The sequence below is a fragment of the Mandrillus leucophaeus genome, unplaced genomic scaffold, assembly GCF_000951045.1.
Source record: "Mandrillus leucophaeus isolate KB7577 unplaced genomic scaffold, Mleu.le_1.0 Scaffold121, whole genome shotgun sequence".
NCBI classification, from domain to species: domain Eukaryota; kingdom Metazoa; phylum Chordata; class Mammalia; order Primates; family Cercopithecidae; genus Mandrillus; species Mandrillus leucophaeus.
The window spans coordinates 4,747,064-4,759,419 of NW_012100432.1; the positions used below are offsets into that span (position 1 = coordinate 4,747,064).

The 12,356-nt window shown below is 40.2% G+C and overlaps 1 protein-coding gene across 1 annotated transcript in view; it reads right to left on the reverse strand.

Moving 5' to 3' along the window:
* Window positions 1-1,603: 1,603 nt before the first annotated feature.
* The window catches only part of RYBP (RING1 and YY1 binding protein), an 81,902-nt gene continuing 71,149 nt past the window's right edge, over window positions 1,604-12,356 (reverse strand). Inside the window, exons 4-6 of the mRNA XM_011971308.1 lie at window positions 6,165-6,341; window positions 5,971-6,069; window positions 1,604-5,648 (exon numbers count right to left, since the gene is read on the reverse strand). Of these exons, the coding sequence (XP_011826698.1) occupies window positions 5,396-5,648; window positions 5,971-6,069; window positions 6,165-6,341 (529 nt within the window). The 3' untranslated portion in view covers window positions 1,604-5,395. The remainder of the gene's footprint in view (window positions 5,649-5,970; window positions 6,070-6,164; window positions 6,342-12,356) is intronic.

Here is a 12,356-nt window from a genome sequence, read left to right on the forward strand (position 1 = left end):
ATGTCTTGTAGTGAGCCCCCATCCAGCCTTGTAGTTAATGCCTGGAGAGAGGCACTATCAGGCAGAACATCACACCTGCATATCTACCTTCACTCCCCAGGCTTCTAGACACATCCTAGGATCCTGTCTCGGAAAATCAGAGCCCTCCTGCAGTATCTAGTTGTCTACGTCCATTGTACTTTCCTGACAGAAGCCCTAAAGACAGGCCGTGGGCTTCCTTCAGTGGTTAGCAAACACCTTTCTCAGGAGTTTTGATCCTAACACAAAGATTGCTCTAACCTTCCTTGCTATGGTTTGAAGGTTAGGAGTGGCCTTCCAGAACCGCTGGGAGGTCAGGGGCGTGGACGTCCCTTACGTTCTCTTCACTGCCCAAGGTGGAGTCTGGCTGGTTTCCATTTCCACATTGCATGGCTATGAAATCAGAGAGCACAAGCCTGGGCCCTTGCTGGCTGAAGTCGCCACTCCACCCTTGATCAAGAATAATTGAGCAAGAGCTGCTTCCATGATCCTGTCACACTCTAGCCATGGGATTTCTCAATACGGGGTCTGGACACTTGGTGTTAACACTAGAGTTTGGCTGAGGACTAGGGAAAACCTTTTTGCGTCCCTTTCCGTCCACACAACTGGTAAGAAATGACTCTTCCTTGTGCCTCCCCTGTAAAGGCCAAGTGCTTGCTTTGGCCCACACCTAGTAAGGGAGACAATTCCCATCCTCCTCCAAAGGGTGGTACCAGTGCCACCAGCAGTGGGGGCCCTCACAGAGAACTCCTCAGGCACAAAAGCAAGCAGAGGGGCATGGGGTTAGCAGATTGCACGTCTGTATCCAAAATGGCCTATGGGAAACATCAGAGACCCCATCCAATCCCCGTCCTTCAACCCTTCCAGATCCTTTCCTAGACTTTTGAGGAGCCAAACCTGGGTCATGTTCAGTACTAAAAAACGAGGACGAAGAACAGAACTTGCTGTTTTATCAAAACAGACCCATTTTCAGCTCAACATCCTGCACTATCTACACTCTTTTCCTTCCGGCGCTAGTTCACGTGCAGACCCAGGACAAAATAATCGGGGATGGATCTTGACGTGTTTTAAGTGGTTTCTTAATTCTTTGGAAGGTTATAGACTGGTGTGCCTCAGCACCTGCAGCAGCAGGCAGGAGTCTCCCTAGTATGGGGCAGTAAGTGAGCTTGTGTGGCTTTTAGGTCAGTAACACTCTTTATTCACATCTCTGAGACAGAGTTGACCTAAACTCCAGTTGGCCAGAGACAGGGGTTGTCTTCTGAGGATTTTCAGTCCTCAATTGGCAATTTTTAGCATTATCTCCATTTTCTTTCCTTAAATCCCATTTCCTTCCTTTACATCATTGCAATTTATCTCAAAGGTTACACTTAGGAGGCAGTCCATTTTCTTCCAAATTTTGGTGATTCTTTTGCTCAATTATGTCTTCTTTTGCATCGTTGAGGCATGTACTTAAGCACCCAGCTACTTCAGCTTCTGATAAACAAGTTCTAAAATACAAAGTGAGCTCCCTATTCACATTGGAAATATTCCACAGGTTAAAAATTATTATTCTAAAGGCTAAAATCTATACACACAAAAATAGAGATTTCCAATGTAAATTTTACTATTTTATTTGTGAAAAAACTACAAGCAGAATTCATAAATAGACATTTCTATTTAAAGCAGGAAAATGATAAAGTGGCTTCTAATAACATAGTCGTGCACATGCCAGTAACAGGAATATATTAACATCTTTTATTTGCTAGACAAAGAGCAGTGTCCAATATAAATTTCCCCCAAAACATTTAAGACCTGTGAATTTTTGACCAGTTCACAAAACCACCAACTGACACTTTAGCATGAAGAAAAAAAACAAACCTAACAGACTGTCAGCTCTAAAGACATTACAGAGCAGAAACTTCCAAAAGCGTTATACAAGCTGTCTTTCTGGGCAAATGAAAAATATAGCTCGTATAATACATTAACAAAAATTCACAAGATAAGATTGTTTTGACATACTTAACAAGCATTCTCTATTTGTCTCCAACAAACAAAGCTAAGGAAATAATGTAACCATCTTTACACAGTAAATTAAGGTTACAAGTCATACACAAGAACAGAACTGCTTGCGCATTAAAAACTGTTCAGCTCCATTGTCATACTCTAAATGTTGGCTCTTAAACCATTTTCGGTTACATACAAGCAAAGGTTATTATATATTCAGCAATTAATAAATTTTCAATAATTTAAGATACGGTAGCTTAAAAAAGTAGACTGAGAATGGTCTTGATAAGGCAGGTGAAACATCTTAGTGGAACTAAACTCACAGAAGCTTCTGCCAATGTTTTTAAATATCCAGATTGAAACTGAAAGGTTTTGATTAGAATATTGTGTGGGTGTCAAGATGTCTTTTTTTTTTTTAACTGCATGACTCAAGCAGAGCAAAGTCAGGTAAGCTCTGTGTGCGTGCACACGCACCAGTGTAAAAGATTGCGTGGTATTAAAACAAATGGAAACTTGCAAGCATAACACTGTGCTTTTTGTTTAACCTGCTTTCTGTGCCACTGAATACCAAGTATTTCTGGTCCTCTTTTAATATATATCTTTATAATCTAGTGTTTTTACGCGCTGCCTACTAATTGTAGAGCAAACTGCAGACACAGGAAGTTACAGGAATTCCATTTCCAGAATACATGCCTGAGGGATGTCATCAATTTCCAAAATTAAAAGTCTATAAAGTACCTACTATCTCACTACCCAACAGAATACACCACAGCAACTAAAGGGCTGGCCCTATAACATCTGATTGCTTAGATAACTCCCACTGTTAGCTGTGGTTTCTATGAAGATGGTAATTTCATGCCACTTGTTCTAAAGCAATCCTCCCCTTCCTTCACCCCTCCCCATTCTTTAATTTATCACGGAGGCAAAACTGAAAAACCAAAACATTGGCATGAATGAATTAGCAGCCTATGAGTAGCTGGTTAATCAGCTTTTTCCACTAATCTATGGGGTCCAATCACTTTACATGAAACTAGTTTTTGAAAAAGTACACAGTGTGTCTGAACAAAGTGCATACCAACACTTATTGGTTCAAAAAGCAGTGCAACCTACAGGAGTTTGGTGGCATTTAAGTTTTTTTTTTTTAAAAAAGTTAAAAACAGCAATTCCTTAAACCTCTGGAAAATAAATATGGCTGACTAATTTACCCTCCCTGAGACCCTTAATAAAAGGAATATTAAAACTTTAGAAGGAATGTCTTTGCAATATCCCACTAATATTAAAATGTGGATTGAAAATTCATAGTCAAATCACTATGTATTATATATTCTGATGCCTACAGAAAGCATCTGATTTCCTTTGGTTCATTAATAAATACCTTAAAAATGTATTTAAAAAGATAAGAGTAGCTTGCATCCCAGACACAAGCATTATTTTAAAAACGGGGGAACATTGTCCATGCATTTGAGAATAGGACCACAGCAACAAATGGCACTGCTTTATAATCTATACCTTTGAGAAAAGAATTTAAATTATGGTACATTAGTGACTACAGAATAGTTTTAATGTAAATGTGAAAGGAACCTTTCCTGTTGGCTACTCAATTCAAGCTGTTAATTTTTTTATTTGTTGCCTCCACAGAAATTACTTCTATTATTAAGCAAACCAGGTTTTTAACACCAAAATGTGGTGCTTCATTACAAATTAGGCTGCCCTCCTGAGTCCCTAAACATCAAATAAAGAGAGGTAACCTCAAATTCTCATGCTTGAAATGTCTCTGAAGTACTACAAACTCTGTATCTAAATGTAAAAGTCAAATAGAAGAGAGACCCCACATCCAAACAACAGCAAAACCAAAATTTAAAAAATTATTTTAATAAGGAGAGGTGGAATTGTATTAGTGGTCTTTCATTACTATTATTATTATTATTTTTTTTTTTGCAAGACAGTAAAAAGAGTGAAGAGAATGAAATAGAACAGTTTATTCAAGCTATCTTTACGTCCAGGAAGAAAAAAGATTACATGCTGCTCGCAGTAAGTACGAGCTTTCCCTGCAACTCTGGCTGCAGGCGCGCAAGCCGTTCACCACTGGAGTTCCTACCACAGCAGGAGATTGAGAAACGTCTCCAAACACTGAAAAGCTCCATGTCAGGACTAGATGTGTGGTTGATAACCTTTGTTCAGTAAAACAAATCATAGTAGGTTCTGAGAAGGAAAAACAAAGAATGCTCACAACTGAATCGGTAGAGTGAAGGTTTATGAGACGAAGGGACATGAGGCAAACAAATTTTAATTACAGAAACCACCACTGCAATGTCATGTAGAAAGTAGAAACAAGGGACAGCTTCCTGTATGGACCAAAAATACAGTTTATAGACCGCTTCAATCCTAAAACTAAAACAATTTCTAGATTTACCTCAGACACGAGTAGAGGTCTGGAAAATGGAGGATGGAATTCGAGTTACAGAATACCATATTTTCATGAGTGCTTATGTAAGAACAGCAAATGATAACATGTAACCATAATTTACACGAATACTTGGCATTCTGGAGCTAGTTTAGTTACTTCTGAATGATCAAAGCCCTCCCCAACTAAACCACTTGTGATTTGTCAGTTATTCCATTGCAAATGCAGGCTATCTGGAGCAGTCTTTAAATCTGAGATCACATTGTTTAAAAAATATATATTTTTATATCGTCCAGTATTCTTTAGACAGATGAGAGAGTCAAGTTCCCACATGGATTGGAACATACTTCATGTAAGACTGATTTTAGTTAAATTTCAGCACTTTCATAGAAGGGACTGTCCCAGATCTGTAACTGTTCAATGTTGTATTCACTTCACAGTGTATCAAGCACCAGCGTTGCCATGGATTGGTTTCAAATAACCCTTTATATATAATTTTATATTTATATATATATAGTTATATCAAAACTGATAGTACATAGTATAACTGGAAGAAAGAACTAAACTTAAAAGGATATGCTGAAAGGATGGAGTTTGTGAACACAATAAATAAAAGTTCCCTCCCCCTCCCAACCCTCCCCCCGCAACAAAACAAAAACAAAAAACCAGTTGTAATGTACATGGAAAATTGTGCACAGCAGATTTTTTTTTTTTTTTTTTATAAAAAGTAGATTCAGGAGCACATCCAATTATAAATGATTGTTAGGAAAATCATATAAAACAATGGAATACATAAAAGTGTCAAGAGTAATCGTCAGGGTGCGAAATTCCTTGGTGGCCAGATGCCCATGGCAAGCAGAAATTATCCTGGCAGCATCACTAAGAGGTCGATGTCCACAGAAGATTCTCCAGGGATGCAAGCAGCATGGGCAGGTGGAGGATTTGAATTTCATACCCTGATTCATAGTTTTCACAATTCCATGTGCAATTTCAGAAAGATTCATCATTGACTGCTGACATGTCGCCCTTTGGCGTGGAGGAACGGGAGGAGCCCTTGTCTGTGCTCTCGGACCCCGAGCTGCTCTGGTTCTGCTGTTCTGACCCTGCACTGGAGGTCACTGTGGATGAGGATGTCGATGAGGAGCGAGTCTTTTCCTTAAAGTCTGTGATAATGACGGTGACGTTGCCCACAGTTACTGCCAACTGCTGTGCAGTGCTCCTGTCCACGTTTTTCAGCCGGGGCCTAGAAGCAACACCACAGGGGAAGAGCCAATTAAATAAGTTATGGATCAAAAACAGCTTCTGGCAGAATGTCATCAATATACACAAGACTTCACGACACTATGGCAATGAATCTGAACTGCCTACCGCACATGCCAAAGCCGACTACAAAGTGTGCTGCTCAGCTTTAGCAATAATCAATCCAACAAGCACAGACAGCAAAGTTTGAGACCACTGTAAAATTACTAGCCTACAAATCCAAGGCACAAAACCACCCCAGGTTCATGATTACGATTAAGTAAATCAGAGCGGTAATTTAGTATGTCATTCTAGCTTTCGAGTACCTTGAGGTGTGATTTGTTTCGCTGGTCTTTGTTGTAGCATTTGCAGACTGTATGCTGTTTGCTTCACTAGGAGGATCTTTCAGAATGTCAGACTTTGGTCTAAATGAGGGAGATACAAAATAAACAGGCATTTAGAAGATATCTTGAATTCACTTGTAAAGTAATATCCTGTACTTTGTTAACCAGAAACTTACTTGGTTTTCTTGTTGGTATTTTTCTTGGTAACACTAGGACTAATTTCCTTGTCTTTCTCAGGTTTCTCTTTGTCCTGCTTTTCAACTTTCTCCTTCTTCTCCTTTTTAGGGGGTGGTGGGGTGGCATACTGCTGTGCCACTTGCTGTGCCACCAGCTGAGAATTGATCCGAGGTTTTCTAAAATGTTCAAAAAATATATATCACTATTTGCTTTATAATTTTTTTTAACATTTTTATCTGGTCTCACAATTCCTTGGGTATTTTATTACTGATATCTGACAACTCAAAACTAAATTATATGGTTCGTGTTATTTCTGCATGATTTTGTATGGATTATTTAGTATGGACACTAAACTTTTCCTTTTTCAAAGGAAATGATACATTCACAAGTGATAACACTAACATACACATCCCTGTGCAGTAAAATAGTCTTTGAGCCAATAAAACATGACAGTGTTTCTGAGAGTGCTGAGAACACTACTTCTTTCAAGCCGTCAAGATTATACTGACTGACAGCTTTCAAATACTCCTGCTGCAGAGGGTTAATCTCATTTTATTAAATGGACATGAGTAATCCCTTGAAAAGAGAATGAAATTAGAAGTGTGACATTCACTCCTCAATCTAATTATTCCAACTTGTTCTGCTCCCCTGCAGCTCTGTGATTGGCACAGACAACATATATAGAGCAATAAAGGTAACTATAGCTCATACTAGCTCCCAAGGGAGTGAAGACTGAAAGTCACTGTAAAAAAAATCTTACACAAGTGACACATTCATTGTGCCATAAACCATTATGTCTGTGCCAATCTCCAACTGACACTGGCTCTTAGCACTATTGTTCACAAATTCTAAGAGATGCCAAACACTTTCACAATGCATGACCATTCACAGCCCTAAATGAGACAGGGAGAGAGGAATGCCTATGCTTTATTTCTACATAATATTAATTCTCCAAGACATTCCCATCTAGATAGATACTTACAATATAATAAACTTTCCAAGTTTAAGATGGAAAACAAATATAGAAATGGTTCATTAACAAAGTAAAACAACTGGCTGCCACAATGTAACAGTCTCCTTTAGATCCAATAGCTCCCTCTCCAATTCCCCAGGATGGAGAAATGGACTGGAGAAAAATAACTGGAAGACCAAGTCTGACTCATCAATGGGAGAGTCAGTGGTGGAGGATTAGAAAACAAAAACATAAAAACAAAACCCAAAACAAAGCTGCTGCATTCTTACCTAACGCTGTTATTCTTTGTTTGTTTTGAGGTGGAGTCTCACTCTGTTGCCCAGGCTAGAGTGCAGTGGCACGATCTTGGCTCACTAAAACCTCCACCTTCCAGGTTCGAGTGCTTCTCCTGACTCAGCCTCCTGAGTAGCTTGGTTGGATTACACGTGCCTGCCACTATGCCTGGCTAATTTTTGTATTTTTAGTAAAGACGGGGTTTCACCAAACTGTTGGCCAGGCTGGTCTCAAACTCCTGATCCACCCGACTCCGCCTCCCAAAGTGCTGGGGTAATACAGGTGTGAACCACTGCACCTGGCCAATTTTGCTATTCTTTACCAGGAAACAAAATGAGAGCCACTAGGTACATGACATGCTGGCTCCCTAAGCCATAAGTGTGGTGACTGGAGCACCTCTTGGGCAATGGCTATGATATAGCTGACAGGGGCCACAGGAGAGGTGGGGACAGATGCTCATGCCATGACAGTATCACAGTTAATCTGAGCATTGAAGGAACTGGTTATATTCTGAGTGTTTCAGAACTGGTCATGACTCTGCAAGAAAACACTGTGAAAAAAGGAGCAAGCTCAGAGCAAGCTTACCACTGGTCTCTAGCAACACAAGTTTTGGTCATGGGATGGCATACCACGAAACCTTGTATTACCTGAGCCTGGATCACAAGTGACAAGGGATTCAAACACATGTGAAAGTGCCCTGGAGAAGGGGCATGTACTTACTCTAAGCCAAGAAACACACAGGACCCCCTAGGTGAAAGGTGACTTTCCCTTTTTCACAGATTCTAACAGCAGCAGTAGTCATTCTAACACATTTTACTCCTTTTAAAGAGGAAGTATGATTGTGTTAATACTTAAAAAAATAATGACCACTACAAGACATTGCACATGCACTCACTGGGGACACAGATCAGCTGTCTACAGGGATTACTACACAGTTTAAATTGGTGCTAAAATAAACTACCATACATTAACCAATATTCAGGTGTTAAAATGAAATAATGTAGCCAGAGTTAATAATGTGAATAAACCATTCAAACTATGAGAAACTACACCCTGATGAAGAGTTTCAATTAAGCCAATATGGGTACTTTACGCCAGAGAAATCCGATCCAAGAACAAGAGAGGACACCTGAACACCAATTTAAGACTATCCTAAACACGAGAAGCAAAGGTAAGCCAGGTGCTTGGCCCCAGAGAAATCTCAGCCTAATCACCAGGCCCACCCAATCTGAGACGGAGGAGCCTGCCTTACTCCAGGACAACCTATAAAAGTTGTCACTTACCACGTTACACTGTACCTGTCAATCAACTGTATACTACTCCATAGCAAAGACCACATTTAATCATCTTTGTCATCATGGCATTAGGCAGTGTTAGGTACTCAATAAAATTATCTACTGGATGAATAAATGAACACCGCAGAGAAAGACAAAGTAAGATGCAAACTGAGAAGAGGGCCTAAGCTTTGGAGACAGAGGTCGCTGGTGACTTTTAGGAGAGCAGGCTATGTGGGATCAGGGCGGCAAGAATTAAGAGCCTGAAGGTTGTCAGAGGAAGAGCACGGGAGCTCTTCCTCACCTCAGAACTGTGATGCTGAAGTAAGGGATTGCTCTGCTCATTACCCAAGCAAACTGAGGAGGATTTCTGTAGGAAACAGTGTCATGGATGATGTTGTACAATCAAAAAGGGAGAACGATGGAGGGCATGCAAGACAGAAGGGTTAAATCATCGGTCAAAGGGAGAGAAAGAATACAAACAAAAGGCCTAGGGAAAGGAATGGGGACACTTTCTACTGAGACATGAGAGGGATGCTAGGTAAAGATAAAGTGACATTTTTACTAGAAAAGATGACAATCTGAGGAAGTTCTCTCAGTTGGTCTCTCCCTTCCCAGGGAGGCACGCAACATGGCAGAGGTAGTGTAGGGGTCGTGAGCAGAATTTGGAAATGAGAAAGCAGAAAAGAGATTAAATGAACCATGGAGATCAAAAGCAGTGCCTGGTTTGGTGAGTAGCGGGCACTAACAGTATAGGAGAAAAGAGAGCAGGTGATGAACGAGAGAGAAAAGGAAATTTACTTGCATCTCACAAATTACTCTTAATAGCATGAATATAGCATGCCTAAAAGAAGCAGGTCTCCACTACCCAGACATAATGCTTATCCAAAACGGCTTATTCCCTAAAACACAGCCCATCTGCCAGGAATATTTATTGGCACACTGTAGACAACAGGTAAGGTGCCCTCTGAATGGTTCTGCCACTGATATCATTCAACAGTTCAGCAAATGCACACTCAGAATTCTTCAGTGCACGCAACACAATCTGGTATCTACAGGATGAAGTCTGTATGTACAAAAGGTAAATTTCAGCCGTAAGTCCTCTTAAAATGCAACATATAAGCACAACTGGGTGAAAGTCTCACTCGTTCCTAATGAAATGTTTGACTAGTATGGTGAAGTGTTTCTCCCTCTGTTGGTCAACAAACCAAAATTTCACAAATGAAAAGGACGCAAGACTATTCAGGATCTAGTTATTATCAAGAAAAATGGGGCATCTGCTAAACCACCTGTGTTGTTTGAAAAGTACTGCTGTGTTCCGAACGTCCTGTATGTGTCCTTAAGTGACAACCTAACTCTTAAACCATCACTTGCTCCCCTTCCCCACCCAAATCCCTCAACAACAGGTAAGCATTTATCATCTTAACTAGTGTAACTGCTTTTTCAAACTAGTTCTCCCAACAAATGCCACAGTACTCCTAGAGTTGGGGAGCAGGGGATGAGGTAGGGAAATTCGCCTTTTAGAAGGCGAATGAACAGAAAAATACAAAGGCCACCAGGCTGAGCCCTCTCATATAAAGATGCTACGTTGTCAGAGATGTTCTGGCGGCTCTTGCAATCTGTCCCCTTCCCCACTTCTAGGCTAATACTCTCTTCGCTGCATGGCAAGTGGAAGAATGAGAAAGTCCAATTTCCACTGAGAGCTATGCACACTCCCACACTCCACTCCTAGGATGCTGTGCCAGGCTCTCCAGGTTAAACATTACAAATGTACTTAACATGGGAGAGAGGCAGAACCTTTTCAAAGCTATCAGAGGACAGGCACATCAAGAAGTCAGAGTCAGCACAACATGCCCTCAAGGAGGAACTGTCATCTCCATTTTACAAATTAGGAAGACTGAGGAGCAGAAAGAGTAAGAAATTCATCCAAGGTTCAGCTCCATCTGGACTCTTTATGGACTCCTCTTATCTTCAGGTATCCTTAAACACTCTACAATTATGCCTTTGAAGAGTTCAGCCTGGCGTGCGTGTGTCAGGGGTGGCAATGTGAGATGAAAAGGGTGATGAGGGTACTAGGGACTGAAAAACTCAGGTCCAAGTTACCGTTTAGCTAGACTCCTCCCTGAGAACAGCACTGCCACCTTTGTTAGCCTCACCATGCCTTACTCTGGCAAGAAGGGAACTACTTGGTTGTCTTTAAGAAAAGAGAAGGGGGCGGGGGAACAGGCAAGACTGTTTTCCTTGCTTTCCACTGCCTTTAGAACATTCTCTGTAAGGAATGAACCCATATTATGATACTTAACACTGCTGATCGGTGAGAAATAGTGACTTCCCACAAATTCACATTGCTTAATGAAGTCTTCTAAGTGTCATACAACACACTGTAAATAGCACTCATTTAATGGGCAAAACTTTCAACATGTTGTGGCAAGTCACTTCTTCAATACGAAGCTGACAGCTTAGTCTCCGAGATTATTCAAGTTTCCCCAACGAATCTTAAACAAGCAGGTAAACACCTTCACAATACAGCAGTAAATGTTAGATCAGAGCCCATGGCCTACAGCTTTTGGTGTCTAAGTCTCAAATTAAAACCAATCAATCACCACCACCAGCACTACCAATCTCCAAAACAAAACAAAACAAAAATGACCAGAGATTCAAGATAGTAAACAGTTTCCCTCATAAATTTAGCAAACAAGCTTTTTGTGTCTTCTTCACGACTGTATTTTCTTATGAAAAGGGTATCTTCTTGAAATATTTTACAGGTTTATTGTTGCCATTTCAGTAGCATATAAATGAAAATGTGCTATGAAACTACAATAATAGACATCATCAGGAAAATATTTATTTGCATTTAAGCAGCTAACATTTCAGAAGAGTCCATTCTATAAAAAGTGAAGCAGATCTTTATCTGGGGCATCCTTAGTGTCTGGAAAGGAAAAACTTCAGAGAGTTCAAATGTACACAACCACAAATGAGAACAGAAAACAAGACACCTTTCCTGCATTGCTTTGGTATGTGTACTGATACCACTTTCAGGGAGCACAGGTAAAACAGTTATTTTTTAAAGAGGCATTTTTCCTGTGTACTACTCTTTTCCTTTTCCTCTTGTGCAACGTGAGATCTTACTGCTCATTTCTCACATACTTCTCTGGATCTCAGCTACCACAACAAGCAAGGAGATGACAAAGCCATCTTGTGATTCAGGCAATAAAGAGCAAGAAGAGTCTCTAATAAATTGCATCCTTTCCTTGATTATGTGTCCAGCTTTTCATAAACTATCAACCATGTGTCCATTTTGCTCACTTTCCGAATTCCACCTGGCATTTCACTTTTCAATTAAAATACCCACGGGTTGTGGAATTAAGACAATAAACCCATCCATCTCAAACAAAAGGTACTTTACAATTAACACAGTTCCTTACAACCTACAAAATGCCTTCATCAAATCAGCTTACATCGAGCCCTTGAGTTCTTTGTATGCTGCTTTTATGTTCCCCCTAACCCTTCCTTGCTTTGGCAATCTATTAGTTTAAGAATTAGCAGCTTCAAGAATTTAACAACTCTGGGCAAGTCTCTCCACTGAATGCACTCTTTATCAGGATTCTTTATGATAGGTCACATTATGATATTGTAATTAGCCTTCTCACATGACCTGTTTTCCTTCCTAC